The following is a 24,517-nucleotide window of genomic DNA, read 5'->3' on the forward strand; positions in this document are numbered from 1 at the left end:
GGAAGACAGACTCTCACGTGCATAGAGCATACAACTGAATACATCAACACATTAGTCAGAGAAAATATTAAATCTAAAATGTTTCTGATACCAAACATGAAAGAGGAAAGCTGAGACCCAAAGAAAAGACCAAATCTAAGAATCACAGGAGTAGACGAAGGAGAAGAATCCCAACTCAAGGTACAGAAAATAATTTCAACAAAATCAAGAAGATAATTGCCCCAACCTAGAGAAAGAGACACATAAACATATGAGACATTTAAAAAAACACCAAATAGATTGGACCAGAAAAGAACATTTTCCTGCTACTTATCAAAACACTAAGTTTACAGAACAAGGAAATATTAAAAGATGCAAAGGAAAAGGGCCAACATATAAAGGCAGACCTATCAGAATTACACACAGCTACTCAACAGAGACTCTAAAAGCCAGAAGGACCTAAGCAGATATCTTGCAGACCCTGAGACCACATATGTCAGCCCAGACTTCTATACCTAGCAAAATTTTTAGTTACTATAGAGGGATAAAATAAGAAATACCATAAATATGTAAACAAATTTAACCTATATCTGTCCACAAACCTAGCCCAATGGAATATACTAGAAGAAAAACTCCCACCCAGGGACGATAAGAACACATAAGAAAACACAGGGACGTATACAAGACCACACCAAGAAAACCAAACAAAGGAGAAGGTACACACACATTATTATCAAAATTATAGAAATTATCATTATTAAATACCTTTCAATATCAATCGACTCAGTTCCCAGAGAAAGACACAAGCTAACCAAATGGACACAAAAGTAGGATCCACCATTCTGCTGCATATAAGAAAAACAAACTGCAATGAGGATACACATTACCTCAGGATAAAGGGATGGACAAAGATTGTAGGAGCAGACTAAGCCAAGAAGCACGATGGTATAGCCATTCTAATAGGTAATAAAATAGACTTTCAACCAAAAGCAATCTAAAAGAGATGGAGAAGAACACTTCATACTCCTCAAAGGAGAAATCCATCAAGATGATATCTCAATTCTGAAAACTGATGCTCCAAATGCAAAGGCACTCACATTCATTAAAGAAAACTTACTAAATCACATATCAACCCAACACATTAATATTGAGAGACTTCCAACACCAGACTCTTATCAATGGACAGGTCATCCAGATAGAAATTAAACAGGATGATAAAAGTTACAGATGATGTGAATCAAACGGACCTAACAGATATCTATAGAACATTTCACCTAAACACAAAATATACCTTCTGCTCAGAACCTCACTGAACCGTCTCCAAAACTGACCATCTATGTGGATACAAAGCAAGTCTCAACCGATACAAGAAAGTTGAAATAGCACTTTGTATCTTACCAGACCACTGTGGATTAAAGCTGGATTTCAACAACATCAGAAAGCCTAAAACCCTGTGGAAACTGAATGACTTTCTACCCAATGACCACTGGGTCAAGGAAGAAATACAGAAAGAAATCAGACTTTCTAGAATTCAATGAAAATGAATGCACAACAACCCAAACTTATGGGACACAAGGGAAGCAGTGGTAAGAGGGAAGTTCATAGTATTAAGTACCTTCCGTCATAAATAAATGGGTGAGATTTCATACTAATGAGTTAACAACACGCTTGAAAGCTTTGGGGGAAAAAAGGAAACAATCACACCTGAGAGGAGAAACTAGTAGTAAATAATCAAACTTATTGCTGAAATCAATCACTTAGAGACACCAACAATCAAAACCAAGATCTGGTTCTTTGAGAAAATCAACAAGAGAGATAGAACCTTAGCTAAACCATCTAAAGGCAGAGAAGACAGTATGGAAATTAACAAAATCAGAAACAAAAGAGGGGACATTAACATAACAGACTTTGAGGAACACCAAAGAATCATTAGGTTTTACTTGAAAGTCCTGTACTCCACAAAATTGGATAATCTAAATAAAATGGTAGATTTTTTTTGATAGATACCATTTACCAAAGTTAAATTAAGATCAGGTAAACAATTTGAGTAGGCATTTATCCCCTGAGGAAACAGAAGCACTTATTAAAAACATGCCAACTTAAAAAAAAAAAAAAAAGACAAACCCAGTGCCATATGGTTTTAGTGCAGAATTTTACCAGACTTTCAGAGAAGGTTAATACCAATACTCCTCAAACTATTCAAAATTGAAACTGAAGGAACACTGCCAAAGGTATTATATGAGGCCACAGTCTGATATCTAAGCCACACAAAGCAGCAACAAAGAGAATTTCAGACCAATTTCCCTATGAATACTGATGCCAAAATACTCACAAACCAAATTCAAGAACATATCAAAAACATCAGCCCCCACTGTGAAATAGGCCTCATACCAGAGACACAGAGATTGTTCAACATATAAAAAGTAATCCAGCATGTAAACGAAGAAAAGAACACAGGATCTTCTCATTAGGTGCTGAAAAAGCCTTTGACAAAATTCAACACCCTTTTAGGATAAAAGTCTTGGAGAGATTACAGATACAAGGTACATACACAAACACAAGAAATGCAATACATGGCAAGCCAATTGTCAACATCAAATTGAGAGAAACTTACAAGCACTCCACAAAAATCATGGACAAGGAAAGGCTGTCCACTCGCTCCATATCTGTTCACAAAGTACTTGAAATTTTAGAGCAATAAACAAAAGGAGATCAAGGGGAGACAAGTTGGAAAGAAAGAAGTCAAAGAATCATTACTCACAGACAATATGATAAAATAGATGAGTGACTCCAAAAGGTCTACCAGGGAACGCCTACAGCTGATAAACACCTGCAGCAAAGTGGCTTGATACAAAATTAAGTCAAAAAAAAAAAAAAAAAAAAAAAAGGAAAACCTGTAGCACTCCTATATAGAAATGATAAGCTGGCTGAGAAAGAAATTGGGGAACAACACACTTCATTTAAACAAATGGAAAATATCTAGGTATAATTCTAATCAAGCAAGTAAAAGGCCTATAGGAAAATATTTTCAAGTATCTGAAGAAAGAAATTAAGGAATATGTCAGAAGATAAAAAGATCTCTCATCAGTAGAATTAACAGGAAAAAGGGCTATCCTACCAGAATCCATCTACAGATTCAATGCGATTCCCATCAGAATTCCCACCCATGCTTGAGATTGATGTGAACCTTCATATGGAAAAACAAACACCCCAGGACATCTAAAAGAATGCTGTACAATAAAGTCTTTGGAGATCTCACTGTCCCTGGTCTCAACCTCTACTACCAGAACCACAGTAACTAAAAAAAGAAAAAGTGAAGAAAAACACGTTAGTGGCGTGAAGACGGACACACTGAACAGTGGAATTGAATCAAAGACTCATAAGTGAATCCACCCAACTATGGACACTGGATTTTTGACAAAAGAAACCAAAACCATACAATGGAAAATAGAAAGCACTTTTAACAGATAGTGCTGGTCTACCTGATGTCTGCATGAAGAGAAATGCAAATAGATCCCTGTCTATCTACACAAAAATTAAGTCCAAGTGGCTCCACGACCTCAGTGTAAAATGGCGTACACTTATGAACAGAAAGCGGGAAATAACCGTGGACACACTGGCATGGGGAACAAATCCGTGAACAGAAAACCAACAGCTCAGGCCCTGAGATCAACAATTAATAAATGGGACCTCATGACACTGAAGAAGGTTTTTCGGTAAAGCAAAGAACACCATCAAGAGAACAAAACAGCAGCCTACAGAAGGAGAAAAGATTTTTCGCCAACTCCGTATCTAACAGAGGACTGATATAAAAAATACGTAAAGAATCCAAGAAACTAGATATTAACAAGCCAAATAACCTAATTTAAGAAGGGGGGATACAGAGCTGAACAGAGACCTCACGACAGAGGAATCTCTAATGGGTGAGAAGCACTTAAAGAAATGTTCGTCACCCTTCAGCATCAAGGTAATGTAAATCAAAATGACCCTGGGTTCCACCTTACACCTGTCAGATGACGAAGATCAAAAACTCAAATCACAGCTCATACTGTGGAGGTTGTAGAGAAGAGAACACTCCTCCATTGCTGGTGAGAGTGAAGACATGTACAACCGCTCTGGAGATCGGCTTGGCAGTTTCACAGAAAACTGAGAATAGACCTACCCCAAAACCCAGCTCTCCCACTCACGCAGTACACCCAAAACATGCTCCAACATACCCAAGGACACTGGCTCAACGATGGTCATAGCAACTTTATTCATAACAGCGAGGATCTGGAAACAGCCTAGATGTCCCTTCAACCAAAGAATGGATGAATAAAATTTACACAACGCCCCATTATTCAGGCGTTAAAACCAAGATCATGACCATTTAGGCAAATGGATGGAACTAGACAATATCCTGAGTGAGGTAACTCAGACCAAGAAAGACCAATATGGTATGCACTCACTTATAAGTGGGTATTAGTGACGAGTAAAGGAAAACCATGCTACGATTTACAGGTCAAAGAAGCTAAGAAACGAGAAAGGCTAAAGGGGAGATGATGGACTCTGAGCAGCAGAAACAGTAGACATCTTGGGTGGAGAGGGGGAGAGGACACTGGAGGAAAGTTGGGGATGGAAAGAGTAGGGATCAGGTATGAGGGACAGGGGGAGAGAGTGCAGGGACAGACAACTGGAATGGGCTGCTGCTTCTCTGGGGCAAGCTAGAAACCAAGGGCTATTCACACTCCCTGGAACTTACCAGGGTTGACTCCTAGCAATGGGGGGACATGGAGCCTGAACCTGCCCTTTTCTGTAATCAGGCAAGGCTTCCAATGGAAGGAGTGGGAGACCAAGCCAGCCACAAAAGTTTTTACCTACGACTCGTCCTGCCTACAAGTGGTAAAGGTGGAACAGAGGTTGGGCTTGGTTAAGCTTGTGGCCCAAGACAAGAGGAGGGAGCCCACCCCGCCACTCTTGATCGTCTGCTGCACTTGCACCCAGGTGCCCAGCATTAACTGTTATCAGGGAGGCTTACCCCGCACCTGATGGAAACAAACGCAGTCACCCACAACAAAGCATTAAGCGGAGCTGGGGGAATCCTTGGAAGAGAGAGGGGAAGGATTGAAGGAGCAAGAAGGGTCAAGGACAGCACAAAAAAAGCTATAGAATCAACTACACTGTACCCATTGCGCTCTCAAAGAGACTAAAATGCCAACATGAAGGCTTGCATGCGTGAGATGGACCTAGGCCCCATGAGCATATGAAACAGCGGCTAGGTCTTCATGTGGGACTCCTAAAGCGGGAGCAGGGGCTGTCTCGGTCTACATGCGTCTTTGGATCACTTTCCCTTAAATGGGCTACCTCACGTACCCTCAATAGGAAAAAGATACCCAGGAGGATATCTGTGAGGTCCTGCCAAGCCTGGTCTTGAAGAAGACCCCTAGTACAGCCAGCAATACAGAGGGTGACGTGTTCTCAAAAGGCCAAGCAAGGAAGCAAACAAACCTTCAGCCTTTTATGCTATCAGATCAATGCGAAAATAAAACTACGTTGAGACTCTCTTAGCTGGTCAGAACGGTCAAGATAATTAAAACCAACAAGGGCTTATGCTCGTGGGTAAAAGAGGAATATATTCTCATTCTTAGTAGGTATATCCATCCCACCCTCACCATCTTTTTTTTTTTTTCTTTTCTTTTCTTTCTTTCGGAGCTGGGGACCAAACCCAGGACCTTGCGCTTGCTAGGCAAGCGCTCTACCACTGAGCTAAATCCCCAACCCCCACCCTCACCATCTTATCTACACACTAGCCTTGCCGACCAACTCACCCTGGATATCAGAAGGCTTTCGGGTCTTGCCAAGATCCTTCCAGCTGGTTCTGATAAGTGAGGGCTGGAGAATGAGCTGTGGTTCGTTCACAAGATACCAGGCCACTGGATGAAACCTTTGCTTTTCTGTGGTACTTGATGCTGGTCAGCTGGAGCTGAGACCTTTGCAGTGATCAAGAAAAAACGAGCGGGGCTCTAGAGATGGCTCAGTGATTAACAGCACTGGCTGCTCTTCCAGAAGACCTGGGTTCAATTGCAAGCACTCTCATGGCAGCTCAAGAATTGTCTATAACTCTAGTTCCAGGGCATCTGATACCTGCACACAGACAGACAGACAGACAGACAGACAGACAGACAGACAGACATGCAGGCAAAACACCAATGCATATAAAAAAATAAAACACAGGTGAGCGGGCACGGGAGGAGCGACGCAGGACTGGAGGTTGCAGGGTTCCGGGGCTAGGCAGGTTGCCTCAGGCTAGTGCTGATGTGGTCCCGCTGTCCTCAGGACGAGTTTCTCATGATCCAGCGCCACAAGATCACCATCTTCACTGAGGTCAAGGAGTCGAGCACAGTGTTCAAGCTGAAGTTTATCGTTGAGGGAATCCTTAAGCAGCTGCTGTAGTAGCAGAAACTGTACAAGGAGGACCAACTCCTTGATGACAGGAAAACTCTGGGTGAGTGTGGCTTCACTAGTCAGACAGCATAGCCACAGGCCCCAGCCACAGTGGGCTTGTCCTTTTGAGCAGACAGTGCCTTAGAAACTCTGCGCATTGACCCCTTTTCCAGTCCTCCGGAGTTTCCATTTGTGATAAAGCCACAGGGTTCTGGAGGCAGTGCCAATGAATAAGCTGTGCAGGGAGGCCCCTAGAGACCCATTCCCCCAATTTAAAAATAATGATAAAAGATTTGGCTGTCTTAAAAAAATAAATGAAAGAAGATAAAAGAAGTCATTTTTAAAAAGAAAAAAAGGGCTGGAGAGATGCCTCAGTGGTTAAGAGCACTGACTGCTCTTCCAGAGGTCCTGAGTTCAAATCCCAGCAACCACATGGTGGCTCACAACCATCTGTAATAAGATCTGATGCCCTCTTCTGGTGTGTCTGAAGACAGTTACAGTGTACTTATATACTTATATAAATAAATAAATCTCTTATAAAAAAAAAAGAAAAAAAGACTACCATTATTGACTCGAAATCTTCTGGAAACACGCAGTAGCTGAGTTCAAGACTTGCCTAAGGTTATATACCTTGTGCCGGCAGCTGAACTTGGTTATATAAGAGTGTAGTGTGAATTATCTTGTGCACATGGCCTGGCCCTTTAAAGGATCGCCAGCTGCCACTCTTCTGGCCCTTTAAGAATTCTTAGCTGCTGAATTACCCTAGATTCATAGAACACATGAGACTCAAGACGGATGATCAAAATGTGAATGCTTCACTCCTTCTTTAAAAGGGGAACAAGAATACCCTTGGTAGGGAATAGAGAGGCAAAGATTAACACAGACACAGAAGGAACACCCATTCAGAGTCTGCCCCACATGTGGCCCATACATATACAGCCACCCAATTAGACAAGATGGATGAAGCAAAGAAGTGCAGGCTGACAGGAGCCGGATGTAGATCTCTCCTGAGAGACACAGCCAGAATACAGCAAATACAGAGGCGAATGCCAGCCCCAAACCACTGAACTGAGAACGGGACCCCCATTGAAGGAATCAGAGAAAGAACTGGAAGAGCTTGAAGGGGCTTGAGACCCCATATGAACAACAATGCCAACCAACCAGAGCTTCCAGGGACTAAGCCACTACCTAAAGACTATACATGGACTGACCCTGGACTCTGACCTCATAGGTAGCAATGAATATCCTAGTAAGAGCACCAGTGGAAGGGGAAGCCCTGGGTCCTGCTAAGACTGAACTCCCAGTGAACTAGATTGTTGGGGGGAGGGCAGCAATGGGGGGACCAATTTCCCTTATGAATATCGATGCAAAAATACTTAATAAGGGGGTTGGGGATTTAGCTCAGAGGTACAGCGCTTGCCTAGGAAGCGCAAGGCCCTGGGTTCGGTCCCCAGCTCCGAAAAAAAAGAACCAAAAAAAAAAAAAATACTCAATAAAATTCTGGCAAACCGAATCCAAGAGCACATCAAAATAATCATCCACCATGATTAAGTAGGCTTCATCCTAGGCATGCAGGGATGGTTTAATATACGGAAAACCATCAACATGATCCATTATATAAACAAACTGAAAGAACAAAACCAGATGATCATTTCATTAGATGCTGAGAAAGCATTTGACAAAATTCAACACCCCTTCATGATAAAAGTCCTGGAAAGAATAGGAATTCAAGGCTCATACCTAAACATAGTAAAAGCCATATATACAGCAAACCAGTTGCTAACATTAAACTAAATGGAGAGAAACTTGAAGCAATCCCACTAAAATCAGGGACTAGACAAGGTTGCCCACTCTCTCCCTACTTATTCAATATAGTTCTTGAAGTTCTAGCCAGAGCAATCAGACAACAAAAGGAGGTCAAGGGGATACAGATTGGAAAAGAAGAAGTCAAAATATCACTTTTTGCAGATGATATGATAGTATATTTAAGTGATCCCAAAAGTTCCACCAGAGAACTACTAAAGCTGATAGACAACTTCAGCAAAGTGGCTGGGTATAAAATTAACTCAAATAAATCAGTTGCCTTCCTCTACACAAAAGAGAAACAAGCCGAGAAAGAAATTAGGGAAACGACACCCTTCATAATAGACCCAAATAATATAAAGTACCTCGGTGTGACTTTAACCAAGCAAGTAAAAGATCTGTACAATAAGAACTTCAAGACGCTGAAGAAAGAAGTTGAAGAAGACCTCAGAAGATGGAAAGATCTCCCATGCTCATGGATTGGCAGGATTAATATAGTAAAAATGGTCATTTTACCAAAAGCAATCTACAGATTCAATGCAATCCCCATCAAAATACCAATCCATTTCTTCAAAGAGTTAGACAGAACAATTTGCAAATTCATCTGGAATAACAAAAAACCCAGGATAGCTAAAACTATCCTCAACAATAAAAGGACTTCAGGGGGAATCACTATCCCTGAACTCAAGCAGTATTACAGAGCAATAGTGATAAAAACTGCATGGTATTGGTACAGAGACAGACAGATAGACCAATGGAACAGAATTGAAGACCCAGAAATGAACCCACACACCTATGGGCACTTGATTTTTGACAAAGGAGCCAAAACCACCAAATGGAAAAAAGATAGCATTTTCAGCAAATGGTGCTGGTTCAACTGGAGGTCAACATGTAGAAGAATGCAGATCGATCCATGCTTATCACCCTGTACAAAGCTTAAGTCCAAGTGGATCAAGGACCTCCACATCAAACCAGATACACTCAAACTAATAGAAGAAAAACTAGGGCAGCATCTCGAACACATGGGCACTGGAAAAAATTTCCTGAACAAAACACCAATGGCTTACGCTCTAAGATCAAGAATCGACAAATGGGATCTCATAAAACTGCAAAGCTTCTGTAAGGCAAAAGACACTGTGGTTAGGACAAAACGGCAACCAACAGATTGGGAAAAGATCTTTACCAATCCTACAACAGATAGAGGCCTTATATCCAAAATATACAAAGAAGTTAGACTGCAGGGAGACAAATAACCCTATTAAAAATGGGGTTCAGAGCTAAACAAAGAATTCACAGCTGAGGAATGCCGAATGGCTGAGAAACACCTAAAGAAATGTTCAACATCTTTAGTCATAAGGGAAATGCAAATCAAAACAACCCTGAGATTTCACCTCACACCAGTGAGAATGGCTAAGATCAAAAACTCAGGTGACAGCAAATGCTGACGAGGATGCAGAGAAAGAGGAACACTCCTCCATTGTTGGTGGGATTGCAGACTGGTACAACCATTCTGGAAATCAGTCTGGAGGTTCCTCAGAAAATTGGACATTGAACTGCCTGAGGATCCAGCTATACCTCTCTTGGGCATAAACCCAAAAGATGCCCCAACATATAAAAAAGACACGTGCTCATAGCAGCCTTTATAATAGCCAGAAGCTGGAAAGAACCCAGATGCCCTTCAACAGAGGAATGGATACAGAAAATGCGGTACATCTACACAATGGAATATTACTCAGCTATCAAAAACTATGACTTTATGAAATTCGTAGGCAAGTGGTTGGAACTGGAAAATATCATCCTGAGTGAGGTAACCCAATCACAGAGAAACACACATGGTATGCACTCATTGATAAGTGGCTATTAGCCCAAATGCTTGAATTACCCTAGATGCCTAGAACACATGAAACTCTAGACGGATGATCAAAATGTGAATGCTTCACTCCTTCTTTAAAAGGGGAACAAGAATACCCTTGGCAGGGAATAGAGAGGCAAAGATTAACACAGACACAGAAGGAACACCCATTCAGAGCCTGCCCCACATGTGGCCCATACATATACAGCCACCCAATTAGACAAGATGGATGAAGCAAAGAAGTGCAGGCAGACAGGAACTGCATGTAGATCTCTCCTGAGAGACACAGCAAGAATACAACAAATACAGAGGCGAATGCCAGCAGCAAACCACTGAACTGAGAATAGGACCCCCATTGAAGGAATCAGAGAAAGAAGTGGAAGAGCTTGAAGGGTCTCGAGACCCCATATGAACAACAATGCCAAGCAACCAGAGCTTCCAGGGACTAAGCCACTACCTAAAGACTATACATGGACTGACCCTGGACTCTGACCTCATAGGAAGCATTGAATATCCTAGTAAGATCATTAGTGTAAGGGGAAGCCCTGGGTCCTGCTAAGACTGAACGTGATTGTTGGGGGGAGGGCGGCAATGGGGGGGAGGATGGGGAGGGGAACACCCATAAAGAAGGGGAGGAGGAGGGATTAGGGGGATGTTGGCCCGGAAACTGGGAAAGGGAATAACACTCGAAATGTAAATAAGAAATACTCAAGTTAAAAAAAATAAATAGGGGTTGGGGATTTAGCTCAGTGGTAGAGCGCTTGCCTAGCAAGCGCAAGGCCCTGGGTTCGGTCCCCAGCTCCGAAAAAAAGAAAAAAGAAAAAAAATAAATAAAAAAAAAAGAAAATTCAGCATCTGATACAGGGATACAGGAAAGGATAGGGTTTATATAGTCAAAAAACAAAAAAACCCAAACAAACAAAAAACAAACTAAAATACTCAAAAAACAAAACAAAACAAAACAAAACAAAAAAACAACCAAAAACCAAAACAAAAAACCAAACTAAACCAAAACAAAACCCCTGCAGGGCTAGGGAGCTTTCAAGGGTTGGGAGATGTCCAGAGGTATTTTGGCTGCATAGAATTCAGCTGAACATTTGCAAAGTATTTGGCAGAAGATCTTATCAGCATATATTCACAGAGGGAGTCAAACCCCACAGGACAGCGAGCCCGTCAAATTCCACACACAGGTTAGAGCACTGTCCATTGGAATGTTGCAACCAACAGAAATGAACTTGTTTTAACCTTATGGCAAAATGGTTTCTATCCTTTAGATGGAGTCAGGGTGATCCATCAGTCTTGCGTATTCTCTCTCCTTTCTTCTGTTAAGGGAGGCCTGGCTTATTCCCGATGTCAGCAATGAGCATGATTGAGCAAGTGTCCTTGTGGTAGGAAAAAGCACCCCTTGGAAATATGTCTAAGAGTGGTACAGCTACGTCATGAGGAAGATACATTCCCGTATTTCTGATGAACCACCCCACTGGTTTCCATACTGGCTATACAAGTTTTCACTCCCCACGGTGAGGGAGGACTGTTCCCCTTGCCCCATATCCTACGAGTATGAGAGACATCACTAGCGTTATTGAGCTTAGCTAGCCTGACGGTATAAGATAGAATCTCAAAGTAGTTTTGATTTGTCTTTCTCTGATAGCCAAGGGTGTTGAATGTTTGATGTTCTAATATTGAGAATTCCTTGTTTGGATCTGTACCCCCACTGTAATTGGATTATTGGGTTGTGTAATATCTAATTTCTTGTGTTCTTTCTATATCTCTGATATTAGGCCTCCGTCGGATGTGCAGTTAGCAAAAAATCTTTTCCCATTCTGTAGGCTTCTGTCTGAAGGGCAGTGTACTTTGCCTTACAATGGCTTTTCAGTTTCATAAGGTCCCCATTTGTTAGTTGTTGATCTTAGTGGCTGCACTATCCGAGTTCTGTTCAGAAAGTCTTCTCCAATGCTTTCAAGGCTGTTGGGGGCCAGGAGTTGCCTATAAACCACAGTGACACAGATCTCAGTCAGACAGGGACGGTTTATCGAATGCACGCCCTGAGACGGAGTTGTAGCTCAGAATTTGAGGGCTGAGTTCACGACCCAGAACTTTTCTCTATGTCCAGTTATAAAGGTTAAACTGAAAAAAAAAAAAAAAAAAAAAAAGACAGCAAACTCATAGGCAAGTGCTGGAGTGCTGCCTTGTGGTCAGCCCCGATTTAAGCCAATTTTAGACATAGCTGTTCATATTCACCTTCAGTTTGATGGGTCCTGTGTGAAGTGTGTGGTTGTGGAATTTCTTAAGATTAACAATCCCCTTTTTCCCATTCATTTATTTACTTATTTATTTATTTAGTATGTATATGCCATATACCTTTCTGCCTGCAGGCCAGAAGAGGGCGCCAGATCTAGTTACAGATGGTTGTGAGCCACCATGTGGTTTTTTTTTTTAAAGATTTATTTATTATTATATACATGAGTATACTGTTGCTGTCTTCAGACACCAGAAGAGGGCGCCAGATCTCATTACAGATGGTTGGGAGCCACCATGTGGTTGCTGGGAATTGAACTCAGGACCTCTGGAAGAGCAGCCAGTGCTCCTAGCCACTGAGCCATCTCTCCAACCCCACCATGTGTTTTTTTTTTAAAGATTTATTCATTTATTATATATAAGTACACTTGTAGCTGTCTTCAGATACAGCCGAAGAGGGCATCATATCTCTTTACAGATGGTTGTGAGCCACCATGTGGTTGCTGGGAATTGAACTCATGACCTCTGGAAGAACAGTCGGGTGCTCTTAACTGCTGAGCCATCTCTCCAGCCCCCACCATGTGGTTTTTTACAAACCCCTTAGCATCCAGAACATAACAGGGTGTGTGGTCAGCCTGACCCTACTCTAAGTCAAATCATTTGTCTGTGAAAATGACTGGCAGGTGTATCATAGCGACAATATGAAATAGCTGGCAGGCATGGAACAAAATGGCTACCGATATGCTAGGGGCACAGTCTTCAACAACAGCCATTCCCTGCTTTCTTTTATATCAGGCTCAGTGTATTTGGTATATGTTGAGGTCTTTGGTCCACCTGAATTAGAATTTTGTGCGTGGTGATAGATATGGATCTATTCTTAGTCTTCTACATGTAGATAGCCAGTTTGACCAGTACCAGATGTCTTTTTTTGTCCATTGTGAATTTCTGGCTTCCTTATCAAAAATTAGGTGTCAATATCTGCATGAATTTATTTCTGGGTCTTAAATTCAATCTCCTTGATCAATGCGTCTGTTTTTATGCCAATACTATGCTGTTTGTATTATCATAACTCTGTGTGGAATACACGTCAGGAGTGCTGAGACCTCCAGAGATCTCCAGTGTTTGTTTCCTTCATTGTTCAGGATTGTTTTAGATATCCTGGGTTTTTGTCCTTCTGTTAGGAAGCTGAAAATTGTCCTTTCAAGATCTGCGAATCAGGACTGCAGAGATGGCTCAATGATTAAGAGCACTGACAGCTCTTCTAGAGGTCCGGAGTTCAATTCCCAGCAACCACATGGTGGCTCACAACCATGAGTAATGGGATTTGATGCCTCTTCTGGTGTATCTGAAGACAGCTACAGTGTACTTACATATTGTAAATAGATCTTTAAAGAAAAGATCTGTGAACCATTGTATTGGAATATTGATGGGTGTTGTGTTGAATCTATAGATTGCTTTTGGTAGGCTGAAAGACCCTCAGACAGAGGAGACTCTCACTCCAGTCCTAGGGACACCCACCACCCCACAAACACACGGGACTCAGTCTTGATGTAAAAACAAGAGGTTTACTCGGGATACCAGTGCACTGGGGCTCAACATGGTCCTCACGCAGGAGGATGTGAAGAGCCCAGACCAGCAGAAATGTACAGCTTATATATATAATCATTTAAGGTTACACAGTTTCATTATTTCAGTGCCAAGGATATCTGACTAGGCAGGTGTTTCTCATCCTGGAGTTCCTGGTATGGACAAGGCCGCAACCATATCAGCACAGCCATTTCAGTACCAAGGACGTCTAACTTGATATATGTTTTCCCATCCTGGGATTCCCAGGACAAGGACCAAGGATATCTGACTTGGCAGATGTTTCTCTCCTGGAGTTCCCAGGACAAGGCTATTGCTATGTCAGCACAGCTATGTCAGTACCAAGGACATCTAACTTGATATATGTTTTTCGTCCTGCAGCACAATCTATAGTGGTCAGTCAGCTTCCCGGAGATGATTCCTGCCTTGTAATTGCCCTGCAGTAAATACAATCTATACCATCTGTTCTTATGGTTGGGCAGCTTCCAAAGAGTGGGTGGGCATGTGCTTTCTGTATTTTCTGGTCTATTGTCTAATGTTTAAGGGCTAAGCAAGGGCCAGCTTAAAAGATTCTCATTCTTAAGAAATGGCTTCACTAATATCAAATGGAGATCTTTTAGGCTGGCCATTTTTGCTTTGTTAATCCCACCAGTCCACGAGCATGGGAGATCTTTCCACCTTCCTCAAAATTTTCCTGGAAGTTTTCATTTTTATCATAAAAGTGTTTTACTTGCTTGGTTAGAGTTAGCCCCAAGATATTACATATTATTTGGGGCAACAGTAAAAAGATGTTGTTTCTCTGATTTCTTGTAAATTTGTCGTTTGTATATGGGAGGGCTACTGATTTTTCTGAGTTTATTTTGCATCCAGCTACTTTGCTGAAAGTGATCATCAATTGTAGGCATTCACCAGCACAATCTTTAGGGTCACTTCTAAACACTATTGTATCACATGCCGATAAAGATATTTTAACTTATTCTTTTCCAATGTGTATCCCCTTTACCTCTTTCAGTTGTCTTATTGCTCTAGAACTCAAGTAATGTACTGAATAGATATGGAGGGAGTGGCAGCCTTGATTTTGGTGGAATGGTATCAACGTTATGCCTGATACTTCCTCCCAGCCCCATGTTCCCAGAAATAAAGACTCAGACTCAAACTACGTTTATTAATAAATACCTTGGCTCTAAAGCTAGGCTCTTCTCTGACTAGAAGATCCTGCAGTTCCTTTCTTTCTGTTTATTTGTTTCTTTGGTGGATTATATTAGTCAGCTTTCTTATATTGAACCTGCATCTGTTGGATGTAAAGCCTACTTGATCATGGTAGATGATCCTTTGAATGGGTTTTTGTTATATAAGGTCTGTGTGGTGGTTTGACTAGGTTTGACCCCCGCAGACTCATGTGTTTAAGTGCCCATAGGGAGTAGGAATATTAGGAATGTGTGGCTTTACTGAAGAAGGTGTGGCCTTATTAAAGAAAGTTTGAAAGTGTGGAGTAAGGCTTTGAAGTCTGCTTATGCTCATGCTAAGCACAATGTGAAACAAATCCAGTCCCCTTCTGCTGCCTTCAGGTCAAAACAAAGCAAACTAAAAGAGTGCAGAGTTTGTTATTTTGAGACTGGGTCTTGCTATAGAGCTCTGACTGGAAGGGAATTTACTAAGTAGCTGCTGGCCTTGAACTCACAGGGATCCTCCTGCCTTAACCTGCCTAAGGCTAGGATTTTATGGCTATGGTTCTTACATATGGTTCTGTAAGATTTATTTTAATGACTCAGATGTATTGTTGCAAGAGCAGGGGGTATGGGGGAAAGCAAGTTCCTTCTTCCCATGTAAAGTATGGTTATCTTTAGCAAAACAACACAGGGAGAAGACCCTCTATAGTCTTCTGTATGTATGCAGTTGCAAGTAAGAAAGAACATTAGTAGAGGGTATACATTCTGCACCTAGGCAGTATGTGAGGGTCAGAGGTAACAAAATATGTTATTATATTTGAGAGAAAGAGAGAGAGAGAGATCTTTGGTTATGTCTGAGCAAGCATCTAAGTTCTAAGGTAGGGGCTAGATCAGAATGAAATACATGAGAAAAGGTGTAGATTCAAAAGAAGGGACTTTTGGGTAGACCACTCATCTAGGATATTTGATCATAAAAGGAAATCGGCCATAGAACAGTCGGGAAGCAAAACATTGTGTCAAATGGAGGTGGCTTCCTCCTCCTCCTCCTGCTCCTCTTCCTCCTCCTGCTCCTCTTCCTCCTCCTGCTCCTCTTCCTCCTCCTGCTCCTCTTCCTCCTCCTGCTCCTCTTCCTCCTCCTCCTCTTCCTCTTCCCCCTCCTGCTCCTCTTCCTCCTCCTGCTCCTCCTCCTCCTCTTCCTCCTCCTGCTCCTCTTCCTCCTCCTGCTCCTCTTCCTCCTCCTGCTCCTCTTCCTCCTCCTGCTCCTCTTCCTCCTCCTGCTCCTCCTCCTCCTCTTCCTCCTCCTGCTCCTCTTCCTCCTCCTGCTCCTCTTCCTCCTCCTGCTCCTCCTCCTCCTCTTCCTCCTCCTGCTCCTCTTCCTCCTCCTGCTCCTCTTCCTCCTCCTGCTCCTCTTCCTCCTCCTGCTCCTCTTCCTCCTCCTGCTCCTCTTCCTCCTCCTGCTCCTCTTCCTCCTCCTGCTCCTCTTCCTCCTCCTGCTCCTCTTCCTCCTCCTCCTCCTCCTCTTCCTCCTCCTCCTCCTCCTCTTCCTCCTCCTGCTCCTCCTCTTCCCCCTCCTGCTCCTCCTCCTCCTCCTGCTCCTCTTCCTCCTCCTGCTCCTCTTCCTCCTCCTGCTCCTCTTCCTCCTGCTCCTCTTCCTCCTCCTCCTCTTCCTCCTCCTCTTCCTCTTCCTCCTCCTGCTCCTCTTCCTCCTCCTCCTCCTCTTCCTCCTCCTGCTCCTCCTCTTCCCCCTCCTGCTCCTCTTCCTCCTCCTCCTCTTCCTCTTCCCCCTCCTGCTCCTCCTCCTCCCCCTCCTCTTCCTCCTCCTGCTCCTCTTCCTCCTCCTGCTCCTCTTCCTCCTGCTCCTCTTCCTCCTCCTGCTCCTCTTCCTCCTCCTGCTCCTCTTCCTCCTCCTGCTCCTCTTCCTCCTCCTGCTCCTCTTCCTCCTCCTGCTCCTCTTCCTCCTCCTCCTCCTCCTCTTCCTCCTCCTCCTGCTCCTCTTCCTCCTCCTGCTCCTCTTCCTCCTCCTGCTCCTCTTCCTCCTCCTGCTCCTCTTCCTCCTCCTGCTCCTCTTCCTCCTCCTGCTCCTCTTCCTCCTCCTGCTCCTCTTCCTCCTCCTCCTCCTCTTCCTCCTCCTGCTCCTCCTCCTCCTCCTCTTCCTCCTCCTGCTCCTCCTCTTCCCCCTCCTGCTCCTCCTCCTCCTCCTGCTCCTCTTCCTCCTCCTGCTCCTCTTCCTCCTCCTGCTCCTCTTCCTCCTGCTCCTCTTCCTCCTCCTCCTCCTCTTCCTCCTCCTCTTCCTCTTCCTCCTCCTGCTCCTCTTCCTCCTCCTCCTCCTCCTCTTCCTCCTCCTGCTCCTCCTCTTCCCCCTCCTGCTCCTCTTCCTCCTCCTCCTCTTCCTCTTCCCCCTCCTGCTCCTCCTCCTCCCCCTCCTCTTCCTCCTCCTGCTCCTCTTCCTCCTCCTGCTCCTCTTCCTCCTCCTGCTCCTCTTCCTCCTCCTGCTCCTCTTCCTCCTCCTGCTCCTCTTCCTCCTCCTGCTCCTCTTCCTCCTCCTCCTCCTCTTCCCCCTCCTGCTCCTCTTCCTCCTCCTGCTCCTCTTCCTCCTCCTGCTCCTCTTCCTCCTCCTCTTCCTCTTCCTCCTCCTGCTCCTCTTCCTCCTCCTCCTCCTCCTCTTCCTCCTCCTGCTCCTCTTCCTCCTCCTCCTCCTCTTCCTCCTCCTCCTCCTCTTCCTCCTCCTGCTCCTCTTTGGAAAAAAAAAACCAGGAATTCCGTGGCTTTTGATAATCTAGAAGAGGACCAGTGATGGACTGACCATGGGCATTGAAGAATGTGAGTACCAAGTATTTTGAGGAAGCCTCCTTCTCCTTCCAGAGGAGGATATCTTCAAGGATCTTCCAGAGGATCTCCTATCTTCAAGATAGGAGAGGTCTTGTAGGGCTAAAAATAGAGGTAGATGGAAGAAATGGGTTTGGGGTTAAGGACAGGGTCCAAGCTTGCTATATAGCAAGCTTGAGGCCAGCCTGGACTACAAGAGACCCTGTCTCAAAATAATAGATGTATCATTTTCATAGACTGCAGGTTGTTTCATTGGAAGCTGTCATAGTGACACACATTTTCAAATCTGACCTCACATCAGTGATCTGCCTGGTGCCTGCCCCCTGGTGTAAGTCAAGTGGACTTCCTAAACCTTCATTTTCTCACTAGGTAAGTGGGGTTACAGCAGTAGTGCCGACCTTTTGGTAGTGCTGGGCATTAATGTACACAAGAACTTATGGCTGAAGTACCTATGACATACTGAATCCAAACCACATGACCAATGATGTCACAATGCCCCCCCCAGACTCCAGCTTCTTCATTAGAGACTCTCAGATCCTTTGGAACCGAGGAATGGAACTAACATGCGACAGTCTGTCAACTGAAAGTTTCATGAGTTCGCTCCTTTGCCAAGATCTTGGCGAACAGTCCCTTACCGTGTGATTGTGGCTCAGAAATTATTTTTCTTTTGGTGATGATCGTGCTGGGCTGGATACTTTTTGTTGGCCTTGCGTCCTACATGGGCACATTTCCAGAGGCGATGGTAAGTACTGGCTTTGCATCCCTGCCAGGTCTGGATCTGCCTCACTTTCCCATCTAGGTTTCTGACCAAGTAGGGAAGGGTTTTTACCACTAATTGGAAGTCAGGATGTGACAGAAATGAAGCCAGGATAATTCTCCTCATTCTACTGGGACACTCTTTTTGGAGGGGTTAGTGTCCCCTACCTCTGCTTAGATAGATAGATGTCACTTGTGTCCCCTACCTCTGCTTAGATAGATGTCTCTTGTGTCCCCTACCTCTGCTTAGATAGATGTCTCTTGTGTCCATGGTTCATGACATTTTTAACTCTGAGTGTCTGCTTTTGTTTTTTTTACAGCATTTTACACTGGACACAGTGACTAGCTTAAACCAAGTTTTAAGCCAAGTAGATGAGTTTCTATTAGGCTGGGGGTATAGTTTGAGCAGCCCCTCTCCAATCACCACAACACAGCAACTCTCCTTGGGTGGGGCCACGCCCACCCGTAATTTTCTCTCTGTCTCAGCCTCCAACTCTAAAGTGGAAAGAGAGGCTGTCTGTTCGGGAGAACAAGGCACGACGAAGGGCTCAAGCTTTGGAGGAGGAGCTGCTGCTCTGAGTGAGTCAGGTCTGTAGGTCTGGGTCCCCCCCATCCACAGAATGCTCCAACGCCCTGCGGGCTCGAGGGGACGGTTTACCCTTGTGGGAAACAGGCAAACCACAGAAGGGGGATGGCTTGAGATGTATTCAAGGACAGACGTCTGGGGGCTACTGCTGGGGAAAGCAGGCTGAGCATGGGCAGTCTGTGAGGAGCTGTGCCTCACAGGATTCCTTCTGAACAACTCCCGTTTATTAGTCCCTTCTTCCTCAAACCATATTAGCATATGTTAGTCATATAAACTATTTATCATATGTGTGTAATTATATTAAGAGCATCTATATATCCATGTCTATAATAGACTTTGATTTTATTGCTCCTTCTCTTTCCTCTCTCTCTTTTTCCTCCCTCGTCTCCTTTCTCTTCCTCAGTAGAGCCTTTGTTCTCTCTCTTTGAGATGCAGCCCTGGCTGCCCTGGAGCTCACTATGTAGACCAGGCTAGTGTCAAACTCCACCACAGAGGTCTAACTTCCTCTGCCTCCTGAGTGTTGGTGTTAGTCACGTGCCTGCCACCATAGATGGCTCAGACTGAAATGACTAAGGCAAAGCCATCTTGTCGCAACTTTTTTTTTTATAGCTGTTTAAACATGTCTCAGCCTTCTACCCACCCACCCAACAGCTGCACCTGCCTTGCTAACACCTTTGTCTGTGATCCCTAACCATGGCTCAGACATATTAACAGAAAAATCGATGCCTGTGCAAGCTAAAGCATAAAACTAAAATAGCTAAGAGGCAGTGTAAATCAAAGGAAATTGTCGTTTGGTTATCTGGAGAACGGGGCTGAGTTTTGCAAGAAAAGAGATGTTACTAGGCTACTCCAAATCCTTCAGTGATGTGACCAACCCCCACTGGTGCGACTGTGGCTTTTGTCTTTAAAACACTGGACACCTGAGCTTGGGCCCTAAGAGACATTTTGGAGGCACAAGCGCACTCTTGGTCCAGCCATTAGAAACAGGACTCCTAGAGTTTTAAGTGGCTGCCCCGTAGCTTGCACAAAGTAATTTCAGGAGGAGCACTTCTAATGCCCCAGTCTGAAGGTCTGCCACACTAGAATTAACACAAACTTGAGATCGAGCTCTAACTTTGCAACTTACTGAGAGAACTTGAGAGGTTTAAATCTTCTGCATGTCAGTTTCTTCACAGGTACAACCGGAGATGTTTTGATCTTTTACTGTTTTCGTGAAGGTCACATTTGGGAATCTATTTTTAAGGCGAAGCTTAAAAATTAGCGAATTCCGAAAAAAAAAAAAATGAAAAAAAATGAAAAAAGTTTGGGGATTTAGCTCAGTGGAAGGCCCTGGGTTCGGTCCCCAGCTCCGGAAAAAAAAAAAAAAAAGAAAAGAAAAGAAAAAAAATTAGCGAATTACAAATTTTAATAAGTGAAATGAGAACCTGCCAGTGACAGTGGCTGGGCCATCCACAACACCATACAATCACCTCATTGGTGTGTGTGTGTGTGTATGGTGGGTTGGGTCGAGCGTGGGTGCAAGCCAGACCTCAGAGTGTCTCACACTCCTACCGTTGGAAACAGAAGTCAGCACAACACTCTCCCAGGAACCCCTAGTCTGGGCTTCTAGCGGTCCACCCATTTCATCCAGATTTGTTTTTTTCTAAGAGCAGTGACATTGTTTGATAAAGACCACTCTTGGTAGTCTTAATATACTGAGTCAAGGGCAGAAGGACTTGAGGGGAGATGTGGGGATGGTAGCCCCGCCCTCAGGTATAGTAAGAGCAGGAGATGGTAGCTGCTGGCCCTTGGCTCTCCCTCAGGCCTCCTAGCTCAAAACGGTCACATTGTGTGGGTGTGACGGAAGAAGTTACACCTGTTTATTGAGTCACTGTCACAGAATGTGACTCTAAGCCACAGAAATGATTTTGTGCCTGTGTGCCAGCTGGGAAAGAGTCCCAGAAGCAGCTCGAATCTTCCTTCTGTTCCTTTCCCAGGGAGTCACGCTCAGGCAGCAAGGGGGACTGGATAGCATTTTACAAAACACAAGCCTTTTCTTCCTCCCACAGTTTAACAATAGCCTAAGGCTGTTGTCCGCCAAGCTTGTTAATCCTACTCTCCCAGCAAACAAACCCAGGTGGTTCTGATTATTCACAGCCATCCTTTTCTGCCCTGAATAGTTTGAGCAAATGCATATCTTATCATGCAAACGGCTTATTAAGGTTCCAAACCTCCCTTTCCTGGTTCCCTTCATGCAAACAAACATAAAGTCCTGGTCAACCCATTGCTGCTCTAACCCCTGGGGCCCGCCCGTGTCATAGGAACTGATGTCACAATTAGTGTCTGAGTTTGGCCTCCCAAAATGGCCATTTTAGTTTAGACTAGACCTCAAAGTACACCAGTCAGGAAGTACCATGCTGGGCCACCCATCATCTGGTCTGTAATGAAGCCAGGGATCTCCAGGACTCTACAAATAGACTCAGGCCTTCCAATTAGCACCCTGCCACCGTCATCAGCCAAGGCGGCCCACGATGATTGTTGTCTTATGGCTGGTTCTTATTGCAGGAACGATGTGGAAGGGATATAAATATCCCCCAGGAGGGGTAAGTGGACTTTTGACTTCTTTACTGTTAGAGAGTCCCCGGCATTAACCCAGGAAGCATGACAAACTAACCCTAGTGACTTTAGAAACAGATTCCAGTTTTTGAGAAAATGTTCCTGTAGTTTATCTCCTATTGTTGGCTACTCAGAACTGGGGGCCAGCCAGGTTTCTTTCATGTGCTTTTAATGAGCAGACAGATGCCTCACACAGCCTAGGATGGTCTCGAGCCAGCAATGGAACCAAGGCTGCCTTGGTCCTTCTGCCTCTGCATCCTGAATGCTGAGATTCTGTGGTGCTGGGATCAGACCAGGGCCTGCTGCGTGGTAGGCATTTACCGTCTGAGCCACACCCAGTTTCCCACGTGCTTTCTTACTTACTTAAATACTTAAATAAGTATTTAAGAATGAAGGTAGAGTGTTTGTGCTCTAGGGTCAACATTAATCTCTGTAAAGCTGACGGGATGTTCAAAATGTTCAGCTTTCAGCATTATGTCCTAGATCAGCCCACTTCTGCAAACCGACCCATGGGGGTCCTGGTGGCAGTCGGTTCCCCACAGTGCTGAGTGCCTGCTAACAGGATCAGACAGCCTCCTCCTCCTCCAGTCTTAGAGCCTCCTGACGTTTGCTTTTCTCCCCCCACCAGACCCCTCTGGAAGTAAACAAAGATGACCCTGGTGAACCCATGCAGCTGTGAAGATCGCCCAACTGCACAGTTCCTGTTGTAGGTTTCGCATAAAGTAATCGCACGTTATCTTGTCATATTCTGTGTAGTTACCACACTTTTTAAGATGAACAGAAGCAATATTCTGTTGGAGAACGAGGGTGAGTGGCAGGTGGGCATGAACGGGTGTGATGACCACGGTCTGTTTGCTGGAGCCTCTAAGACTGAGACAACTGGTTTAAATTAATCCCGTTCTGTAATCTTAGGTAATGAATTTTTAGGCCCACTTTCCAAATACTATACTCCAAGTCCAGGATCCAAAGGTAAAAACTACCCCTGTGCGGGTGGTGGATGGGGGGAGTGGGGGGGGAGGGGCAGTTGTGTGTGGACGACTCATTCTCAGTATTGGGCAAGATACTAAAGTGAGACTTTAATCTTCTCCTGAACCTGCTGAAGCTGGGTATTGCCCTTATTTTACAAAGTGACCAAAGAGAAGCTGAGAGGCTCAGGTCTTTCTTGCCAGCACAGTAGAACACCCCAGGAACACCTTAGGTGCTAAGGCAATGGTCCAACAAGACCAATCTTGCTGCCTGAATAGCTCCCTCTCCTGAAAACCAAAGAAGTTAACGAAAATTCCTTTTGAAATATTTACTTTTATTATTAATTTAGTTTTATTTTTTAGAGATGGTTTCTCTTCCTGTCCTGGAACTCTCTCTGTAGAACAGGCTGACCTTGAATTCAGAGCTCAGCCTGTCGTGTCCATGCCATGTGCATTGAAGGCCAGCATACACAGGTCTGATTCTCCTGGAGTTTAAGGTGATTGTGAGCTGCCCGTGTGGATGCAGGGACTGGATCGCAGGTCCTCTGCAAGTGCTCGTGCATAGGTCATGCTCTTAATCTGAGCTCTCTCTCGAGACCTCTGGTGATCCTTTAATAGATAAGATATATAGAAACAAAACCTAACCGGCTCTCAGTATGATGCAGTGAATTTGAGTCCAAGGATGGGAACCTAAATATAAATTCTAAGCAGTTAATAAATCAGGAATGTGAGCCCCAAGATCTGACACCCTCTAAAACTGAGATGAGAGAGGTGGTGATGGGGAGACAAATATTCTGGTGACTGATGGTTCCACTGTTTAAGAGAACAGACCTGCCCCAGCAAAGCAGCCCTATAGTTTACACAGAAAATACTTGGTATTTGGTGTTCTTACCCTTTTTTAAGAGGTCCCACACTGAGAGCGTGTTTGTGTGCTCACTGTGGAGACCAAGTCAATGCCTGGTGTCTTTTATTATTTTATCACTCTACCTTGATTAGACTGGCCAGCCAGGGAACCATGGGAACCCACCTCTGCACTGCCAAGTGCTGGATTTACAGATGGCCGCCATCATGCCTCCCTTTTATGTGCTGACCTCTGAACTCAGAGACTCTTTTCACACCTCTTTTCACCTTTACACCAATCCACCCTCTTGCCCCTAAATGACCCTGCCTATGGAGAGGAGAGTGGATATAAAACCCACACAAGTAAATCGTAGTAACTGGGAATCTGGACATTATCAGTAGCTCTTACATTCCTCACATGACCTAGACTCAGCACATTGTAGTGGGTCAAATTATTTACATTCTCCGCATGCATGGGTGTGTCCACTAATCCTGTGACATTCCTAAGGACCTGCCTTAGTCTCACCCACCGTCAGTCCATGTGTATCTCTGGCATGTACTGAGGCCAGAATGCACTGGGTGTCTGTACTCTTTCACAACCTTGCTCCCAGGTAAGCCGTCTTTAGGGACTGGGGGCTTGTTGGCCAGGCTTGGCTAGAAGCCAGCAATCCCCAGCTCCTGTCCTGCCATTCTTGCAGCGGGGCTTACACAAGGGTGTGGGGTGCTCATCTGGCTGTGTGTGTGCTACACTGTTATTGTCCTGATGGTTGTCCGGGGAACGCGCTTTAACCACTGAGCCATTTCTTCAGCTCCAGCTCTTCACAGGGGTTTGAACTGATAATTCTGACAAGAGGAATTATATAGCGGCTCTGCTGTTGCTTTTCCATTTGAATAAACCTTC

At 44.3% G+C, this 24,517-nt stretch overlaps 1 protein-coding gene and 1 pseudogene across 2 annotated transcripts; both read left to right on the forward strand.

Moving 5' to 3' along the window:
• The first annotated feature begins 6,131 nt into the window (after positions 1-6,131).
• LOC134484648 (elongin-B-like) lies at positions 6,132-6,657 on the forward strand (annotated as a pseudogene).
• Positions 6,658-18,110: 11,453 nt separating this feature from the next.
• Positions 18,111-22,547, forward strand: Misfal (mitochondrial sheath formation associated like). 2 transcript variants are annotated; one of them, XM_063278327.1, is made up of 5 exons: positions 18,111-18,243; positions 18,380-18,616; positions 19,117-19,209; positions 21,761-21,798; positions 22,440-22,547. In XM_063278327.1, exons 2-3 carry the CDS (start codon positions 18,548-18,550, stop codon positions 19,207-19,209), a joined length of 162 nt encoding a protein of 53 aa, XP_063134397.1. In that variant the 5' UTR covers positions 18,111-18,243; positions 18,380-18,547; the 3' UTR covers positions 21,761-21,798; positions 22,440-22,547. The 2 variants fall into 2 exon arrangements, with proteins under 2 accessions (XP_063134397.1, XP_038956906.2); XM_039100978.2 differs by having other exon boundaries at positions 18,125-18,243; positions 19,117-19,218.
• Positions 22,548-24,517: the final 1,970 nt, after the last annotated feature.

Source organism: Rattus norvegicus, chromosome 1 (assembly GCF_036323735.1).
Source record: "Rattus norvegicus strain BN/NHsdMcwi chromosome 1, GRCr8, whole genome shotgun sequence".
Classification (NCBI taxonomy): domain Eukaryota; kingdom Metazoa; phylum Chordata; class Mammalia; order Rodentia; family Muridae; genus Rattus; species Rattus norvegicus.